The following is a 21,015-nucleotide window of genomic DNA, read 5'->3' as shown; positions in this document are numbered from 1 at the left end:
AACAGCTTAACTTGACAGCTATCCAAGAGAAAGAGAGTACATCTTGGCTTGAGGGTGAAGAGCAAGAGGAGGCCAAGGAATCGGGCTTTTCTGGTATGCCTACTTGTCTAACAGAGTTGTCTTCAAGGGAAGAGCTCAGCACTCCCCAGGGTGTACATTCATGTGGCAGGATAACAATGAATGAGAGTCCAGTCCTCTTTTCCACTTATCTGGCACGACCTCCTGGCAAGGATGGGGTAGGTGTTTGCCAGGTGGCTCCTGGACAAGGTCTCTTTGGGGGAGTATAACAAGGCTTTAGTCATTGCTTTTCATAAAGTGCTTTGGGATCCTTCAGGAAAAGGGGCTGGCAGAAGACTATTACTCACTGGCTTCAATTTTCAAACCAAATGGAACCATTTTCTCCAGTGTAATTACTGCTTACAGCAATAGTGAATGTTCTTAAAATGGAATGGGTCTCATCTCTAAGTACCCACTTCGTAAAGTACCCATTCCCTGAATGCTTTTAATTATTGTCTCCCAGGTACCCTCACCAATTAAAAGGATGTCATAGCCTTGTAACTGGTTGCCAAGCATATATACTGGAGACTTGCATTTCATTTTCCAGCTGTCTTTCCTCATAAATTGATGGTGAGAATGAAATCCAAGATGCCTGGCCTGCCATGCTCTATGTCTTCCTGCCGAGGAGCCTGGCCCTTGCCTCCTCTAAAATATCAACAAGAAGATGTAAGGTAATGATGACTACACTCTTTCATCAGATTCAGCCAGTTGTGGCCTGGGAAGTTGTCTCCTGGTTGATTATTTTCTTCTCTGTGGGACTTAGAATAGAGCTACACATAAAGGAGGAGCTCAGTCAATGATTTTTGAGGATTCTCAGAAATGATCAGAGCTAGATAATACAAGTGGGAGTCAACTACATTAGAAAAACCCTGGGAAAGAAGACTTGGGAGAGGACACTCTCAGATTCAATTTTAAAAAAATGAAAAAAAAAAAAAAAAAAGTCCATTATGTCCAATAAAACAAAAACCTCAATAAAACAAAATAAGGCAAAGTAAAACAAACAAACAAAAAAGCAACACAATTGTCTCTCAGGAGAATGTAGTAATTTAAGCTAAGCTCACAAAGTGTTGCAAAGTGGAGGTACAGTGGGAACCTACCTGAACGAACAGCTAATTATTTTGGATACAACATATCCACTTTTAGGTAGGAATATTGCTAGGAAAATGCATTTTCAAGAGGATTAAGCATGCCCCCCAAAAGGAGCTCTGGTGGTGCAGTGGTTAAAGTGCTTGGCTGCTAAGGAAAGGTTGGTAGTTTGAACCCACCAGCCGCTCCACGGGAGAAAGATGTGGCAGTCTGCTTCCCTAAAGATTTCAACCTTGGAAAACCCATGGGGGAGTTCAACTCTGTTCTATAGGGTCACTATGAGTTGGAATCCATTCAATGGCGGTGGATCTGGTTTCAATGGGAAGAATGCCCCTTGAAATCTAATGTTCTTTATTCATTCCATGGACATGCCCATTTTCTTCACAGAAAGTGAAAAAATAATCCCATGTCCCCAGTCTAAATTAGTGGGTTTGAAATCAGTGGAATTTTACTCACGGGTCGTTATTTGGTCCAGTATGCCAGAACTTGCTGACCAAATGAGCGGTCGGAAGGGTGGGTGGGAAGGGTGGTTCTCTCTCTGTTGCCTGTGGAATGCCTCACACCTAATTCATAGTCACAAACTTCCTCCTGTGCTATGAGAATGGACAGGATCATAAAATCCTTAGACTTTTTAGTTCTTGACAATTGCAGCAACTCATCTCACAAACTCACTCAACATATACAGTTTGCCTTATAATTAGAAATAAGTAGCAGTTGAGCACAGATGACTTAGTCTTGTTATTAAATGGGAGTCATAAATATCCATGTGTGTAACTTTAAATTACACCTTCCCCAAATTTGCTTTTTAATTAATTAATTTAGCTCAGATGTCTTTAACGTGAAATTTCTATACTCTGGCAGCAAGGAGCTCTGTGATATTGGAAAACTGTTAGCGGAAGCTTGACTGACGGAGTTGAATTTGGAATTACAAGTAGATAGATGATCCACAAAATAGGTAAGTAGCCTGTATACAATCAAGAGTTGACTAGGTATGTACCAATTCCCAATGGGGCAGCCTGCTTATAGCACGAATGGTTCTAAGTTCTGATCTTATCTTTGAGATTAAATAAGCTCTGTGACCTTGAGCAAGTCACTTAACCTCTCTGGGCCTTAACTGCCTCATCTGCAAACCCAAGGATTTAGGCTAATTTTATGGTCCTTTCTAGCTTACTTCTTCCATAGACATACAATAGAAGAAACAGAACAGTCGGAACAGAAGAAAAACACATTTTAAAATCCTCCCAGGCATGGCAAAGGAACTGCAGTGATTCCAAAAGATCAAGATTCTTTTGGGGGTTCATTGAGTATAAAAATCTCTTAAAAAAATAAAGACCGAGCTCTAGGCTTTAGTTTTCAACGACCATAGGCCATGAGCCAAATCTCTATCTTTCCGCAGGGTAATTATTTACGTTTAAATAAAATGTTTTAAAAATGGAAGGAATCAGAATAACATTGTGAACAGGGGACTTTGCATGAACCCCCATGAGGGGAAATGGCAGAACTGTGAGGACAGGGGTAGGGGCATAAAGAGCAATATTTAACTGAAATGCACGTGAAGCAGAAAAGGACCATTTAGAATGTCACTGAACTGAATGGGTCTTGGCTCCCAGAGACAAGAGAAGGCTCATGCTTTTCTGAATATGCAGTGTAATTTCTCTTTAAGTTTCTTGCTTGTGAGGAATGCGGGTGGGAGGCAGCAAGACCAAAGCAGGGTTTTCAGGTGTCTTTGAACACATCCTTGAGTCCTTGGGTAGTGCAAACGGTTAAGTAAGTGCTGGACTACTAACTGAAAGGCTGGTGGTTCAAACCGACCCAGAGGCACCTCGGAAGACAGGCCTGGTGGTCTGCTCCCAAAATGTCATAGCCTTGAAAACCCTGTGGAGCAGTTCTACTCTGCACACGTGGGGTCACCATGAGTTGGAACTGAATCGATGGCAACTAATAACATCGAACACATCTTAGAACCACTGGCAGGGGCTTCTAAGGAAAAATTCTCCCTGAGGCCAATGAGCCCGATGACCTGGGGGTATAAATGACTTTTTAATGAGAGGTGGGTCAAAAAAGGGAAGACAGCAACCTGAGACCTAGACAATTTGCCTTGTAACCTGTGATGTGAGGTGTGTGGATGTACCTGTGTGGTGGTGAGGAGTCCATCACTGCCTGGCTATGAACAGCACTTTCTTCTGAGAATCAGGAGATGATCCACTATCATTTTCAGAGACACAGCCCCCATAGACTTACTTTGCTTATTTTACGATTGTAAAGGAAATACATTTTTGCTTATGTCTCTCTACCTCCCCTTGTCTATAATTCAAGCTTCATTCAGCCATCTCCTTGCACCCTGTACCAACTACGGCCTATTTTCATGTTTGCATGGGGAGTTGAGTGTGTACTGGAAGGACTGTTTCTTGCCCTACGCTATCTTTACAAGACCAAGCTAGAAGGAGAAGTGCCCTTCACTTTTGTTTCTGGTGGTTTCCACACAGCACTAAGAGAAGAAAAGGTCTGCCAAAGCCTACTTGATTAGATCAGTGCTGATGGACAAGCTGGATTTGGTGAGCTGCTGAGAACCCTGCACTTCGGAATGACCTGCTTTAGTTGACTGAACCCAGAGCAAATCCACTTGACCCTGTACCCTAGAGACACAACCTGGGCCTTTTTCTCCCAAACTCTTCTAAAGATTTGGAATGGGGGAAACTTATGGTAATCCTATTTTCATCTATAGGGCTCCTCCCTAATCAATCAGAAATTCATACGGGAGCCTTAAACCCAAGGGTTAGATTACAGAGCCAGCAGCAGAACTAAGGGTGGCTATTTGGATTGGCCTATTTCAGGCACAGGTGCCACCAACAAGGTGGCATGTTTGAACCGTCGTATCCAGGGCTCCATATTGACACAAAAGCTCCTCTTTGCCCATTCTAGGCCCAACTGGGAAGGACACAGGCAATCCTGAACACTCCCACTCTGCATTCAAAAAGGCCTGAAAGATTCTAGGCCCAACTGGGAAGGACACAGGCAATCCTGAACACTCCCACTCTGCTCTCAAAAAGAAGGCCTAGGTAGGATCCTCTAAAAGCAACCTTTGGATATTTAGAAATGTGTGGGGACGCGATGGAGCGGACTGAGGGACAGGGTAATGGAAGACGCAGGGACTTGGGATGGAATGACAGACAGCCGGTTGTGGGCCTTCCTACAGCATGCTGCTGAGTATTTCTGACACCGGGGAGGTGGCTGGGTCCTCTGGGCTCATCTCCCGGCCTGTGGCGCTGGGCAGGGCTACGCGACCTCCCGGAGGCGGGCTTAGACCGGCCCAAGGCTTTGCGTCCTGGCCCACCAGGGCCGCGGAGTAGGGCTCCACGTAGATGCGACGGCCAGATGGCCGGGGGTCCTGGAGGCTGCTCTGGCGCTCCTCCGGCAGGCTCGCGGCGTGAGCCAGGGTCAGCCCCCGGGGTCCCTCGGCCTCCCCGGACTCCTGGGCCAGGCCGCAGGCCCGTGACAGATGCTGCGTGTAAACTCCCTCGGACAGCGACAGGGACTGCGTCTCGCTGTGCACGCGCAACCAGCGGTGGTGGCGGCTGAAACCGCCGTAGTGCTGGTGCTTGCCCGGCTTCCGCTTTCCCAGAAAGCCCAGCGGCGGCCGCGCGCCCGACGCCATTTTGGCGTGGTTCTTGGGCCCGAAGCCGGTGAGGGTCAGGCTGTGGAGGAACTCCGCGCATAGGCGGTCGGCGTCCGGCCCCGGGCCGCGGCCCTTGGGGTCCTGGCCCTCCCCGACCGGGGACTTCATGTCATGCACCTGTAGGACGTCGGGGGCGCTGCCGCTCAGGCCGCTCAGGGCCTGCTGGGCGATGTCGTGCGAGGACAGGTAGACCAGGTCCAGGTCGCGGGGGCTCAGGGCGTCACTGGAGTCGTAGTCGCTGTCGGTGGGGAGGAAGACTTCCGAGCAGCCTTCCTCATCAGAGTAGGGCTGTGGATCTGCAAAGCCAGAGACTGATGTTAGAACAACTCTTAGCCAAGGCCGACTTCATGGGAGTTGGACTGGTGCATTTGGGCCCTGGCGCTTAGAAGGGTCCCATGCTTCGTTAAATAGACTGCTGTCACCTCTTGAAATTCTTAATTTTTGAACAAGGGACCCTGTAAATTAAGTAGTGGGTTCTGCTTTTAGCTAACGGGAAAGGAAGGAGAGGAACTCTGACAGGTCCGACCCCGATAGTGTGAGGCAACATTCCTCATCGCCCCCCCCCACCCAACACACACACACACACACACACACACACACACACACACACACTTGCTATTCCCCGGGGCATGTGTGGAGAGGATGAAGGAAACAAAGCAGGATCTTATTCATCCATCCTTTCATTTAATTCCTATTCTTATTTCAGAAGCTATTTTTGCATTCGACAAAGTAGCAGGAACCTGAAGGACGGAAGGGAGAGAAGGAGGCAGCATGGTGGCCAAAGTCAGAGAAACTTGGTTTCAAATTCCAGCTGTTCTCCTCCTACTTCCTCTGTGATCTTTGGAAAGTTGCTTAATTTCTTTGAACTTCAGTATTCCCACCTATAAAATAGGGGCTAATAGAACTTCTCCATTACTTATTTGTCAGCTCGTCGTACTGTGGTGCCTTGCATGTTGCTATGATGCTGGAAGCTATGCAACTGTCACCCGTGGTGGACAGGTTTCAGCAGGGATTCCAGACTAGGAAGAAAGGCCTGGTGATCTGCTTCTAAAAATTACCCAGTGAAAACCGTATGGATCACAACAGAATATTGTTCGATACAGTGCTGGAAGATGAGTCCCCTAGGTTGGAAAGCACTCAGGGTATAAAATGGCTGCAATAGTGGACTCAAGAATACCAACAATTGTGAAGATGGCACAGGGCTGGACAATGTTTTGTTTTATTGTACTTGGGGTCACCATGAGTGGCAGCCAACTTGATGGCAGTTGATAACAACAATCACATTAGAAGTTCTTACTTAGGGTACCTGTGAGAAATAAATGGATTATGTATACAAACACTTAACACATTGCTGGGTGTTTAAAAAATAAAACAAGTAAGGCCAAAGAAAAAAACAAAAAAATCAGAGGCAAAAATAAGCTTCAAAGTGCATTCTATAATGATCATGTGTGAGTCACAAATTTGGTTTTATAGATAGCTGTCTTTTAATGAACTAGTTGTTTATATCTTCTTTGCCCAGTTAGGTTATACATATCTGGAGGGCAAGGACTGTCTAAAGTAGTTCACATTTCCCACAGTACTTAGCGCATAGTAGGTACTTGGTAGCACTGGAGACATGTGCAGGTGTTCCTGAAAGGAATCACTTGCCCTCAAGTTGCTTCCAGCTCATAGAGAACCCATGTGTTTAAGAGCGGAACTGTGCTCCATAGGGTTTTCAATGGCTGTGATCTTTCAGAAGCAGAGTGCCAGGCCTTTCTTCCAAGGCATCTCTGAGTGGATTCAAACCACCAACTTTTCCATTAGTAGCCAAGTGCTTAACTGTTTGGCTCATGCAGTGACTAAAAAGAACACGAGATCTTTAAATCTATAAATTTGAGGCAATCCCAAACAATCTCTAATCTCTAAATTTGGGGTAATCTCAATAAAATATCCCATTAGGATTTTTAATGGCATTTAATAAATTGACTTATATACATATATACTTACAATATAGCATTTAGATTAAATTATATATTTTACATATATAAAGTATTACTTATATGTTTTATAATATAAAAATATAAATACACAGTATTTGCATTTATATTTATACTTAACCCATTGCTGTCGTGTCGATTCTGACTCATAGTGACCCTATAGGACAGAGTAGAGATGCCCAAAAGGGTTTCCAAGGAGTTGGATTCAAACTGCTGACCTTTTGGTTAGCAGCCATAGCTCTTAACCACTGCACTACCAGGGCTCCATACTTATAGTTACATAAAAATCATCTGGAAGAGAAAATTTATGAGAATACCCAAGACATTTTTTAAAAAGTCAGTAGGAAGAAGGCTCATTTATCAGATATCAAAACATACTACAGAGTTTTGGTAATTAAAACTCTGTGGTAGTGGTGTGGGAATGGACAGATGTATCTGTAGAACAGAAAAATAAAGTTCAGAAACAGTATTAAGCCTGTGTGATATTTTAACCTATGGTAAAGATAACATTTTGAAGTATGAGAGTGAATAGATTATTCAATATATAGTGTCAGGACAATTTGCAGTCCTTTTAGCTAGATAAAGTCCTACCCCATAACATATATAAAAACAAGTTCCGTATGGATTACAAATAACATGCAACCTCTGTAAGTATTAGAAGAAGCTATGTTTATAATTTTGAGGTGGAAGCTCTTCTTAAATAAGACGAGACCCCAGAAATTATAAAAGAAATGACTGATAAACTTGCCTACATCAAAGCTTAATACTTTCATAAAACAAATGATGGCATAAACAAAGTAAAAAAGGTAAGTAATGGATTGGAAGAAAACAGTAATAACATATATAACAAAAGATTAATATCCAGAATATGGAGAACTCCTATAAATCAGTAAGAAGACAACCCAAATGGGCAGAAGAACCAACACTTCAGAGAATTAATACAAATGGCCAATAAACATGTTGTTTTTAGGTGCCGTCGAGTTGGTTCCGACTCATAGCGACCCTATGTACAACAGAACTAAACACTGCCCGGTCCTGGGCCATCCTTATAATCGTTATGCTTGAGCTCATTGTTGGCGGCCACTGTGTCAGTCCACCTTTTTGAGGGTCTTCCTCTTTTCCGCTGACCCCGTACTCTGCCAAGTATGATGTCCTTCTCCAGGGACTGATCCGCCTGACAACATGTCCAAAGTATGTAAGACACAGTCTCGCCATCATTGCTTCTGAGGAGCATTCTGGTTGTACTTTTTCCAAGGCAGGTCTGTTCGTTCTTTTGGCGGTCCATGGTATAGTCAATATTCTTCGCCAACACCACAATTCAAAGGCATCAACTCTTCTTCGGTCTTCCTTATTCATTGTCCAGCTTTCACATGCATATCATGTGATTGAGAATACCACAGCTTGGGTCAGGCGCACCTTAGTCTTCAGGGTGACATCTTTGCTCTTCAACACTTTGAAGAGGTCCTTTGCAGCAGATTTGCCCAATGCAATGTGTCTTTTGATTTCTAGACTGTTGCTTCCATGGCTGTTGATTGTGGATCCAAGTAAAACGAAATCCTTGACAACTTCAATCTTTTCTCCTTTTATCATGATGTTGCTCATTGGTCCAGTTGGGAGGATTTTTTTCTTTATGTTGAGGTGTAATCCATACTAAAGGCTGTGGTCTTTGATCTTCATTAGTAAGTGCTTCAAGTCCTCTTCACTTTCAGCAAGGAAGATTGTGTCATCTGCATAACACAGGTTGTTAATGAGTCTTCCTCCAATCCTAATGCCCCGTTCTTCTTTGTATAGTCCAGCTTCTCAGATTATTTGTTCAGCATACAGATTAAATAGGTACGGTGAAAGAATACAACCCTGATGCACACCTTTCCTGACTTTAAACCAATCAGTGTCCCCTTGTTCTGTCTGAACGACTGGCTCTTGATCCATGTAAAGGTTCCTCATGAGCACAATTAAGTGTTCTGGAGTTCCCATTCTTCGCAATGTTATCCATAGTTTGTTATGATCCACACAGTCGAATGCCTTTGCATAGTCAATAAAACACAGGTAAACATCCTTCTGGTATTCTCTGCTTTCAGCCAGGATCCCTCTGACATCAGCAATGATATCCCTGGTTCCACGTCCTCTTCTGAAACCAGCCTCAATTTCTGGCAGTTCCCTGTCAATATACTGCTGCAGCTGCTTTTGAATGATCTTTAGCAAAATTTTGCTTGTGTGTGATACTAATGGTATTGTTCTATAATTTCCACATTCAGTTGGATCACCTTTCTTGGGAATAGGCATAAATATGGATCTCTTCCAGTCAGTTGGCCAGGAAGCTGTCTTCCATATTTCTTGGCATACATGAGTGAGCACCTCCAGTGCTGCATCTGTTTGTTGAAACATCTCAATTGATATTCCATCAATTCCTGGAGGCTTGTTTTTCGCCAGTGCCTTCAGAGCAGCTTGGACTTCTTCCTTCAGTTTAAACTTGAAAGTCATCAGGGAAATGGAAATTAAAACAAGGCATTTTTTTTTTTTTGTCAGAATTGCAAAAAATAGAAAAGATTGATAATCTCATGTGTTGGTGATGTGTGAGAAATAATGGGCTCATACAATGATGGTGGGGTTATAAATTGGTATAGCTCTTTGGATAGCAATTTGATAGAATACATTAGAAATGTGCATATCTTTGGCCCCAGCAGTCCCTTTTCTAGATATCTGTGTTTTAGAATTTGTCACCATGTACACAGGAGGCATTTATACATTATTAACTGCAGCAGGATTTATAATCATGAAAACTAGAAATGTTTTGACCAAGAAAAGAAGTGGAGGCACTGAAGCATTAAGAAAAGAAAAAATAGTTAACTCTCAAATTTTCATAAGGGAATCCATAGTCAGAAGGACAGGGCACTTACAGATTAAAAAAATGCAGCAAGCATTTACCGAAAAAACCCACAGGGTTACAAGGTCACAGTTAGTCTTCATAGTGGGAAAACAGACATGAATATCATAATAGTATTGCAGAAATCAGGGATAGAGTTTGATGGGGAGTCAGTAATATACAGGAGTGGGATCAAAGTTTCTTCTCTTTTCAGGACTAGAACTAGATGGAGTGACTTTCATTTTGATTTTTAGCTTGTTTATTTCAGGGTCAGGGTATGAAGTGCTTCTTTTCTGACTGTAGGAGTTGATGTCCAGACTTACTCCTAATTGGCAGAGCAAGATGTCAGTTTTGCTCTCTCAGTGCCAGTTGTTACTAAGTATCCGTTATGCTTTTCTGGTTGCAAAAGCTTAATTATCCAGGACAGCGGGGCACTCATGGAAAAGATCACATGATCCAGCTTCCCTTGCAGCTAGGCATGGTCATATGACTAACTTCTGGCCACTGAGATAAAAGTGTTTAAGTGTTGTTTGAAACTCCTGGAAGGCTGCATGATGGGAGCTAGTTTAGCTGGGAGATTGGCCGTTTTGTTCTTCCTCCTTCCTTCCAGCTGCTTGTAACAAGATATGTTGCCTGGGCTCATGTGCTGACCTTGGAAATAGAAGCCATGTGCTAGGATGATAGGAGCCCTGGTGGTGCAGTGTTTAAGTGCTCAGCTGCTAACCAAAAGGCTGGTGTTTCAAACCTATCAGCCACTCCTTGGGAGATGTGGCAGTCCACTTTCTTAAAGATTTACAGCTTTGGAAACCCTATGAGGCAGTTCTACTCTGTCCTATTGCTATGAGTTGGAATCGACTTGATAGCAATGTTTTATTTTTTTGGCTAGAAGAATAGAGCCTGATATCTGATGTTCTTGGAATCCACATGTTGTTATTGTTAGGTGCTGTCGAGTCAGTTCTGACTTACAGCGACCCTATGTACAATAGAATGAAACACTGCTATCGTCGCAATCCTTGCTATGTTTGAGCCCAATGTTGCAGCCGCTGTGTTAATCCATCTAGTTAAGGGTCTTCTTCTTTTTTGCTGATCTTCTCCTTTACCAAGCATGATGTTCTTCTCCAGGGACTGGTCCCTCCTGATAACGTGTCTGAAGTAAGTGAGATGAAGTCTTACCATCCTCACCTCTAAGGAGCATTCTGGCTGTGCTTCTTCCAAGACAGATTTGTTCATTCTTCTGGCAGTCCATGGTATATTCAGTATTCTTTGCCAGCATCATAACTCAAAGGAATCAGTTCTTCAGTCATCTTTATTCATTGTCGAGCTTTCACATGCTGTGGAGTTGATTCCAACTCATAGTGACCCTGTAGGACAGAGGAGAATGAGGCAATTGAAAATGCCATGGCTGGGGTCAGGTGCACCTTAGTCCTCAAAGTGACATCTTTACTTTTTAACACTTTAAAAGGGTCTTTTGCAGCAGATTTGCTCAATGCAATATGTCGTTTGATTTCTTGACTGTAGCTTCCGTGGGCATTGATTGTGGATCCACGTAAAATGAAACCTTGACAACTCAATATTTTCTCTGGTTATCATGATGTTACTTATTGGTCCAGTTGTGAGGATTTTGTTTTCTTTATGTTCAGGTGTAATCCATACTGAAGGCTGTAGTCTTTGATCTTCATCAGTAAGTGCTTCAAGTCCTCTACATTTTCCACAAGCAAGGTTGTGTCATCTGCATGTTGTAGGTTGTTAATGAGCCTTCCTCCAATCCATGTGCCCTGTTCTTCTTCATATAGTCCAGCTTCTCGGATTATTTACTCAGCATACAGATTGAATAACTATGGTGAAAGGATACAACCCTGACGTATACCTTTCCTGATTTTAAACCATGCAGTATTCCCTTGTTCTGTTCAAATGACAGCCGCTTGGTCTATGTGTAGGTTTCACATGGGCACAAGTAAGTGTTCTGGAATTCCCATTCTTCACAGTGTTATCCATAATTTGTTGTGATCTACACAGTCAAATCCCTTTATATAGTCAATAAAACACAAGTAAACATCCTTCTGGTATTCTCTGCTTTCAGCCAAGATCCATCTGATATCAGGGAAGATATCCCTTGTTCCACATCCTCTTCTGAATCTGGCTTGATTTTCTGGCAGTTACCTGTCGATGTACTGCTACAACTGCTTTTGGATTATCTTCAGCAAAATTTTATTTATGTGTGATATTAATGATATTGTTCAATGATTTCCACATTCTGTTGGCTCACTTTTCTTTGGAATGGGCACAAATATGGATCTCTTCCAGCTAATTGGCCAGGTAGCTGTCTTCCAAATTTCTTGGCATAGACAAGTGAGTGCTTCCAATGTTGTATTTATTGTTTGAAATATCTGAATTGGTATTCCGTCAATTCCTGGAGCCTTGTTTTTCACTGGAAACCCTGGTGGTGTAGTGGTTAAGAGCTATGGCTGCTAACCAAAAGGTCGGCAGTTTGAATTAACTAGGTACTCCTTGGAAACTCTATGGGGCAGTTCTCCTCTGTCCTATAGGGTCACTATGAGTCAGAATGGACTCAATGGCAATGAGTTTTGTTTTTGTTTTTCACCAATGCCTTTAGTGCAGCTTTGACCTCTTCCTTCAGTACCATTTGTTCCTGATCATATGCTACCTCCTGAAGTGGCTGAATATCGGCCAGTTCTTTCTGGTACAGTGGCTCTGTGTGTTCCTTCCATCTTCTTTTGATGGCTCCTGCATCATTTAATATTTTACCTGTAACAACCTGAATTATCTACCTCTGAGCTTTTTTCACACAAGACAGAAATAAGTACCTTGTGTTTACCTGTTGCTGTCTAGTCGATTCTGACTCATGGTGACCCATGTGTTACAGAGTAGTACTGCTTCATAGGGTTTTCTTGACTGTGAATGTTTCCAAAGCAGATTTCCAGGCCATTCTCCCATGGTGCCACTGGGTAGGTTTGAGCCACCAACCTTTAGGTTAGCAGCTGATAGCAAACTGCTTGTGCCACCCAGGGACCTTATCTTGTATTAAAGATACTGTTGTTTGGGTTTTCTGTAATGTGTATCCACACTTAATCCTACCTGATGTAAGCCTAAATATCCATTAATAGGAGATATGTTAAATAAATGGTGGTACATCCGTAGTATGGAATGCTATCCAGCAGTTGCAAAGAATGAGATCAACCTATATGTTGTTCTTTAAATAATAGCTACCAAGAAAGGATTCCTTCTTATACTTTTATGAATTCTACTTATCTATTCAAGGTTTTTCCTCAAACATAAGCTGCTTTAGGAAATGCTCTCCAACTTTCCCAGAAGGGACTGCTCACTTATCTATACCTGTGCAACACTCTGTTTATATTGCCCATTGGTAGTCAGCCTGTATAGACTTGCATTATTAGTTTCTTTTTTAGTATATATATAACTTCCTGGTTTCCTAGTTAGACTGTGAGCTCTCTTAGGGCAGAGATATTTAATCTTCCATGCATTCAACAATGAAGATTCTGTGATGTTCTAACAGAAATACCATGTTTGATGCCTAAGTGGATATACAATTAATAAGAAATTATTTCTGTCTCCAGGGAGTTTATTGTTTTAATGGAGGAATAGACAAAGATGGATCTGTAAGACTATGGAAGAACAGAGGTTTCATATGAGAAATTTAGCAAGTAATATGCAGGTTTGTAAGAAAGAGGATCACATTTTTTCGGACAGGATTGATGAAATAGTCTTTCGTTCCATCATCTCCATTTGCTTAGTTTTCCCTCCATTCATTCATCTCTATTATCTGTCAGTATTACTTTGTTTCCTCATCTACTTTCAAAAAGCGATTCAAGGCAGCTTTTAATAATAAATTTGCAAACTACCATAAGAGAATTAGAAACTAGATGGGAAGAGGAAACAGCACAAGGAGTCTTGTTTTATTAGAATATGGAGAACATCCTACCTTTTTAGCTTCATTTTCCCAAAATTCCAGAATTTTGGGAAAATGAAGCTAAAAGGTAAGATGCCACCAATGGAACTCTTGGGCTTTTATCCCAGAAAAACTAAGACTTGTTTTCATGCAGGAATTTATACATGAATGTTCATAGTAGCTTTAGCTTTTTTTTATAATAGCCCCAACCTGAAAACTACACAGATGTCCTTCAGTGGGCAAATGGTTAAACAAACTCTGGTACATCCATACCATGGACTATTACTCATTGATAAAAAGGAAGGATTCCTTGTATGTAACATTCATGGAATGACATGGAGATGGAGAACAGATTGGTGGTTGCCAGAGTTGGGGATGGGTGTGGGTGGGTAATAGGATAACACAAGAGAGTCTTGTGGTGATGATATAGTTGAGTATCTTGATTGTGGTGGTGGTTGCCCAAGACTACACACATGTGATAAGAGTGCACAGAGGTATATGCACTGCTCGTGTGTACACACAGAAACACTCACACAAATGGCTAGATGTGTAACTGCTGAAATCTGGGTAAACTCTATGGTTTATACCAATTTCTTGGTTTTGATACTGTATAAGAATTATGTAACATGGGGAAGGGGTTCTGAGGGAAGGGTGCACAGGACCTCCCTGTACATTTCTTTGCAACCTCCTGTATCTGTAATATTTACAAATAAATAGTTTTAAAAAATAAGGATTTAAAAATAATAATAACAAAAGTAGGGTAGAGGCAGAAGAGGGTCTTGAATGCTTAGATAAGAAGTTTGTTCTTCTAAATGAGCAGTTACTGAAGGTTTTTTCATATAGAATTGATAAGATGAGAACTGTGATTTAGCATTATTATGCAGCAGGTAGGATGTAAGGTGGACTGTAGAAGGAACAGATAAGAAGCAGGGAAGTGAGCTAGGAGGCAGTGGTTCAGGCTATGTTTGCTCTGAACATTCATTTTGTTTATGCTGTGGGACTGAACAAGATTGGTTGTTGTTTGAATGGAAAGTAGAAGCCAGGGAAGTCATTCATTCAAAGATGTTTACTAAGTGCCCATTTGTGCTAGACAGACGAGGCCTCTCTTTTCAAGTACTCATAGGGGGTGGATCTGATAATAAGTAAAAAATGATACAAGATTAATTTCAGATAGTACAAGCTTCTGTGAAGAGAATGAAAGTGTATTTTAGCTAGCAAATGACTTGGGAGTAAGGTTCTTTAGATAAAGTGGCCAGGGAAGACATCTCTGAAGAGTAGAGAGTCTAGGTGAGACCTCACTGATAAGAAGGAACTAGCTATGTGAAAGATTTAGGGAAGAGTGTTCCAGACACCTGGGAACAGAAAGTGCAAAGGCCCTGAAATGGTTAGTAGGCTTCAAGCCTCAGTGCCTGGGAACACAGGAGTAGCATTAAACCTGAGGAGTTACACTGAAGTCCGGAGTTGGCAGGGTTGCACAGTGGAACAGATAGTAAATTTAATTTGGGACAGGCTGAGCTTGAGGGCATGGCCAGAACATCCAGGAGGAGATGAAATGGGAGCTTGCTGGGGTGGCAGCGTTGAAGGAAGTTGCTTATTTTAGAGGGGTCTGAAGATATTTCTGGGTAGGGAAGAAGGCAGTATTGGTCAGGAAACTGTTGAAAACATGAGTGGTAAGTCTAATGGATATAACAAGAAAGGGTGATCAATTTGGAGCCACAATGCTTAATGGGAAAGATGGAAGGGCATGTTTTTCTCAGAGACATGTAGTTAGGGAAGAAGGAAGATAACGATATGAAGAGACTTTCATGTTAAAAAGAAGGAGATAGATAAAGGCATGGGCTGAATGACTTTAATATTCTTAAAAAAATTTCAGACAGTACTTTCCCTTGTCTTGGAAACCCTGGTGGTATAGTGGTTAAGAGCTACAGCTGCTAACCAAGAGGTCTACAGTTTGAATCCACCAGGCACTCCTTGGAAACTCTATGGGGCAGTTCTACTCTGTCCTATAGGGTCACTATGAGTCAGAATTGACTCGATGGTAATGTTTTTTGTTGTTGTTGTTGTTGTTTTTTTCCCCATCTTTAGTAGGAAAAATTGGGCACTGCACGTAACAGATTTTAGAATTGTCGGTTATGTTTGATGACGGCAGGGATGGTGCCTTAGGTATAATGAGAGGCTAATTAGTTTTGAAATTGGGTTTGAAATAAGATCCATGCAAAGAATTGATAATTGACTTTACCTGAATTTCTCTTCTCCATGTATCTGACTGGTGTTACCTGTTCCGCTGTCCATATGCACTCTCGTGTGTCCACAGTAGTAATGTCAATACCTAATATATATTTAGCGATTACTGTGGGCCAGGCATTCTGCTAAGTGCGTTAGATACTTTATCTCATTTAGTGCTTACAGCAGTGCCTGTTTTGCAGATGAGACTACTGAGGCTTAGACTTATAAAATTTTTCATTTCGTCTAGCTGTTAAACAGCAGAATAGGCACTCAAATGCACATTTTTCTCACTCCAATTTTTTTTTTATAGCTCAGTACTATTCATCTTAGCATTTCCTTGCCTTTCAGTGGAAACTTCTGAGGGCTAGCGCTGGTTCATCTGATTCCCTTTGTGTGGTACCCACACAGAGTTATATGTAGTTGGGCTCTTAGTAAGGGCTTCTTGACATTGTTGCTGCTAGAGAAACATGTTAGGTCTTGTATTAGTTTTCTGCTCTAATATATTACCACAAACCGGGCAGTTTAAAACAACAGAAATTTATTCTCTGGCAGCTCTGGAGGCCAGAAGTCTGAAACAGAAGTGTTGGCAGGGCTGCACTCCCTCTGGAGGGTCTTGTGGAGAATCCTCCTTTGCTTCCTCTTAGCTTTTGGTGGCCGTCAGCATTCCTTCTCACTACCCCATTCCAGCCTTTGCCTGTGTCTTTACATGGCCTTCACCTCTGTGTCTTCTCTTCTTTTTTTATATGAACACTTGTCACTGGAGTGAGGGCCCTCCCGGATAATTCAGGATGATGTTGTCTCCAAATCCCTTAGTTAGGTCCCTGGTGGTGCAAATGGTTCAGCACTCAAAGGTTGAAAGGTTGGTGCTAGCTGAAAGGTTGGTGGTTTGAACTCACCCAGAGGCAACCGGAGGCACTTTGGAAGACAGGCCTGGTGATCTGCTTCCAAAAGATCACAGCCTCGAAAACCCTACAGACCAGTTCTACTCTGCACATGTGGGGTCACCGTGAGTCAGAATCAATTCTGTGGCAACTAACAACATCCACAACTTAGTTCCAGCTACAGAGACCCTTTTCCCAAGCAAGTCACATTTATAGGTTGCAGGGTTTAAAACATGGACATATCTTTTTGGGGGCCACCATCCAACCCACTGCAGGTCTGATAGTAAAAATGACATGACTAGAAGCGACTGCTGAAGGGTTGGTGACATTGTTTTCCTCTTTCTAGTCCACAGTCATGCACTTTGCAAGAGCAGTTTGTGCTTCAGTCTCTCAGCATACAAATTGTGAGCATTTATTGTTTGCAAGGCACTGAGGAACATATGAAGATGTACTTTAAAGAAGCTGACATTCTAATATTTCAATGGACCGTCATGTTTTAAGGCCCAGCCTCACAAGAAGAGCCTGCTCTGATTTCCTTAGGTGAGTTGGTCACTCAGTTTTCTCTGGGCTCTTACAACATTTTCCTTATATCCCTGTTACTGCATTCACCAAGGTTTATTATAAGTTTTCTATTTGCATATTTGTCTCCTTCATTAGATTATGAACTCTAGAGGGCATGTACTATGTTTTAATCATCTCTGCTTAGTAAATGCCAAATAGGCTAGTTGATGAAGGAATGAACTAAGGAACAAGTCAACCAAAGGGACATGTAGAATCTTCTGTATTTCTCAGATCATCTAAGCTGAACGCAGATATATGAGCAGACCGTGAGAACCTCCCAACTAGATTGTGTCTTAATCATCATTGTATTATTAGAGCTTCTTGTGTTGTATCTGGTACATAGAAGCCTCGCAGTAAATTCTTTGGAATTGAAACTGAAACAAATGTTGAAATCTGGGACCATAAAGAGAAGTAAGATTTGCCTGTCTCTTAAAAGTCATATTGAGAGCTGCCTGAAAAGATATAACTTACTTAATCTGCCATAGGAAATTTTGAAAATGACCACCCCAATTTTTTATTTGAGTCCGCCAAGGTGTAGCAGAAAATAATTGTCTTAAGATTAGACAAATCTGGGCTGAAGTCCTATTTTGCTTCTTACTGTGTATATATCTTGAGCAAATCACTTAGCCTCTCTGAATCTTTTTTCACCTGTAGCATGTGGGTAATTATACCTTCCATAGGTGCTCTGAGGATGAAATTAGTTTGCTGAAAACAATTTAAGTGCCTTACAAGCAGAAGGCATTATTATGATTGAGATCCTTTCTACCTTAAAAAGAGAATAACTAGAAAACATATCAAGAGATAACTATTCACAATATAAACCAGTAAGATTTTGCTGTGCAGAATAATAAAGAGCTACTTACAACTGTAGTAACCCAGGAAGGAGAGGGAAAAGGGATTGGTTATAGAGTGGTAATATATTATCTTGCTGGTTCATGGACCCATACTTGGGAAATACTGCTCTAGTGAGAATCTAAATATTTGACTTACGTGGTGGTTGCATTATTTATTAGAAGACTTAGTGGAACCTATTGCTTAGAGTGGGATACCCCTCCCAGAACAGGCTGGGAAAATCTCCAGGATGCCAGCCAGGGCACTGAGGAGAGTTTCCAAGGACTTAGGCCACTGCTCCTCCCTCCCTTCCTGGAAAAGAATGCAAAGTGCAGCTTCCATCCCAGTTCCAGGCCATATGCTCCATTAACCATTGTAGGCACTTTGCCCGGTTGTTATTTTAATAAACCTGGTTGTGCTCCTCAATTTCCCTTAGAGGGCCCATTGGGCATGCCAGCACTGGTAGAACCTTGAATTTCCCCTCTAGTTGACCCAGTAGTTATTTGATGAAAGTTCTGCCCATAGTATTAGTGCTGGCTGAGGAAGCCTGGCTTTCTTGCCATTGTAATGGGTGTTGCAACTCTTGGTCTCTGTGGATCAAGCCAACAACAGCAGAGTAGCGTTGTTGTGGATTCTGAGGGCGTTATGGGGAGATGACATTTCAGGAAAGAATAATTGATTGAAAGCTAATGCTTTTCTCTTAAAGGCAGGGGCATGGCAGGAAAGAAAGAAAGTAATAATGAGCAATGTTTACCCTAAAACCTCTCTTTACATTTATCGCTACCCAAACTTTTTTTTTTTTTTTTTATTTTGTGCCTTACTGAATCTATTTCCATTGCATTTTGAGTAAATTTTAAGGAAAGTACTCGTCTCGTTAGGCCTTGGGTAGAACCTCAGGGGTTTGTTAGCCTTCTTCTAATTTCCTGAGGGAAATCACCTCTTTAGATTCCTTTTGATTTTTTGAATTGCTTAGTTCATGCCATAGTGTTCTTAACATCATCTGGGAAAAGGTTACCAGAAAGATTTACATTTGGAAGACCAGGATAATCTTCAAATACATCTGAAGGAAACAACGCCCCCCTCCCCTGTGTTGCCTCACCCATGCGTCACTAGGAGAAACAGCATTATTGGAAAAAAAAAAAAAAAAATTGCTGCTGCCTGTGACCACTATACCCACAGAAAAGGAGTGGGAGAGAAAATACCCATGTGATGGATCAAATCGTTCCACCTCCTGCCTTGAGCTGAGAGCCAACTTTCCCCCTTGGGTCCTCGGGAGATGCTTAATTTTAATTGACTCTGAGGAGTTCTACTTTATGTTTTGAAACCACACAGAAATGGGAAGTCAGTTAAAGAGTTCCACTCCCCCTTCCCACCTCCCCATACACAGATACACACAAACAAACCCAAGGTACGCAACCACCTTAAAACAGAATCTTGGGCTGGCACCAGAAGCTAGGTTTGTGATAGGCTCTGTATTTCCAGTAGACATTAGGTGAACCCTATTCACACAGAATGGAATTGTACTACAAACTGCCCTGTGAGCAACCCAGAGGGGATGTTCCAATATATTGGATTTTTCCCTTTCATAAATGATTTTCAAAACAATATAAAGCAGTCACACTAGTGAAGAGGACAGTCTGCAGTAGCAGATTTCATGGCCCTGAAGTGCTTTTGATTTTGTGAGGGGATAGGACACTAAATGTTCCTTCCCAGCTCTCAATGGAGCTTCTGTCGCTGGGTTCCATTTTTCATTTGCTGCCCTCCATGTCTTTGTGTTTCACAGTCCACGGAACTTTGGCTTCAGAGAAATAAATGGACCTAAGAGAGAATTATATTTTAAGAACAGAAGGATGATCGCTCACATTTTAAGTTAATAATGAAATTTGAATGTAATTGGCCAGACCCTCCCAGTGGGGAGTGTGTGCAGTCCATCCTCTGGCCAACATGAGACTTTGATGCATCTGCGATATAAAGGAGGCCACCCTCATGCATCCAAAGAGGAACTCACTTAGGAATCTGTGGTGAAGAGAAGATTAAACACTGCGAAGTTTCTGTGAGCAGAGAGGGCTAATGAGGGCTGTGAAAGTGGAAGTAGAACCGCAGAGTTCTTTGTAGAATTATATGAATTGTGGAACATCAGAGGGCACATCTATCCTGCCTTTAAAAATGCCCTTTCACCATTATGCTGAGTGAAATAAGTCAATCACAAAAGGACACATATTGTATGAGGCCACTACTGTAAAAACTCATGAAAAGGTTTGTACACAAAAAGAAACAATCTTTGATGGTTATGAGGGAGGGAAGGGGTGGGGATGAAAAAACACTAAATACACAATAGATAAGTGGTAACTTTGGTGAAGGATAAGACAGTACACAATACTGGGGAAGCCAGGACAACTTAACCAAGGCAAGGTCATGGAAGCTCCACAGACACATCCAAACTCATTGAGGGATGGAATTGCTGGGCTGAGGGCTGTGGGGACCATGGTCTCAGGGAACATCTAGCTCAATTGGCATAACAGAGTTTATAAAGAAAATACTCTACATTCTACTTTGGTCAGTAGAGTCTGGGGTCTTAAAAGCCTGTGAGTGGCCATCAGAGATACTCTACTGGTCTCACCCCTTGGGGAGCAAGGGAGAATGAAGAAAACTAAAGATACAAGGGAAAGATTAGTCCAGAGGAATAATGGACCACATCTACCACGGCCTCCACCAGACTAAGTCCAGTATAGCTAGATGGTGCCCAGCAACCACCACTGACGGCTGTTTCAGGAATCACAATAGAGGGTCCTGGACAGAGCTGGAGAAAAATGTAGAACAAAATTCTAACTCACAGAAAAAGACCAGACTTGCTGGCCTGACAGAGACTGGAGAAACCCTGAAACTATGGTCCCTGGACACCCTTTTAGCTCGGTAATGAAGTCACACCT

The 21,015-nt window shown here is 42.1% G+C and overlaps 1 protein-coding gene across 1 annotated transcript in view; it reads right to left on the bottom strand.

Annotated features, from left to right (window-relative positions):
- Positions 1–4,333: 4,333 nt before the first annotated feature.
- ANKFN1 (ankyrin repeat and fibronectin type III domain containing 1) overlaps positions 4,334–21,015 on the bottom strand; it is a 196,961-nt gene continuing 180,279 nt past the window's right edge. Inside the window, exon 17 of the mRNA XM_023553385.2 lies at positions 4,334–5,115. Within this exon, the coding sequence (XP_023409153.2) occupies positions 4,334–5,115 (782 nt within the window). The remainder of the gene's footprint in view (positions 5,116–21,015) is intronic.

This window comes from Loxodonta africana, chromosome 18, assembly GCF_030014295.1.
Source record: "Loxodonta africana isolate mLoxAfr1 chromosome 18, mLoxAfr1.hap2, whole genome shotgun sequence".
Lineage (NCBI taxonomy): Eukaryota > Metazoa > Chordata > Mammalia > Proboscidea > Elephantidae > Loxodonta > Loxodonta africana.
The sequence above is the reverse complement of the archived record's forward strand: the minus strand, read 5'-3'. Positions and strand labels throughout refer to the sequence as shown.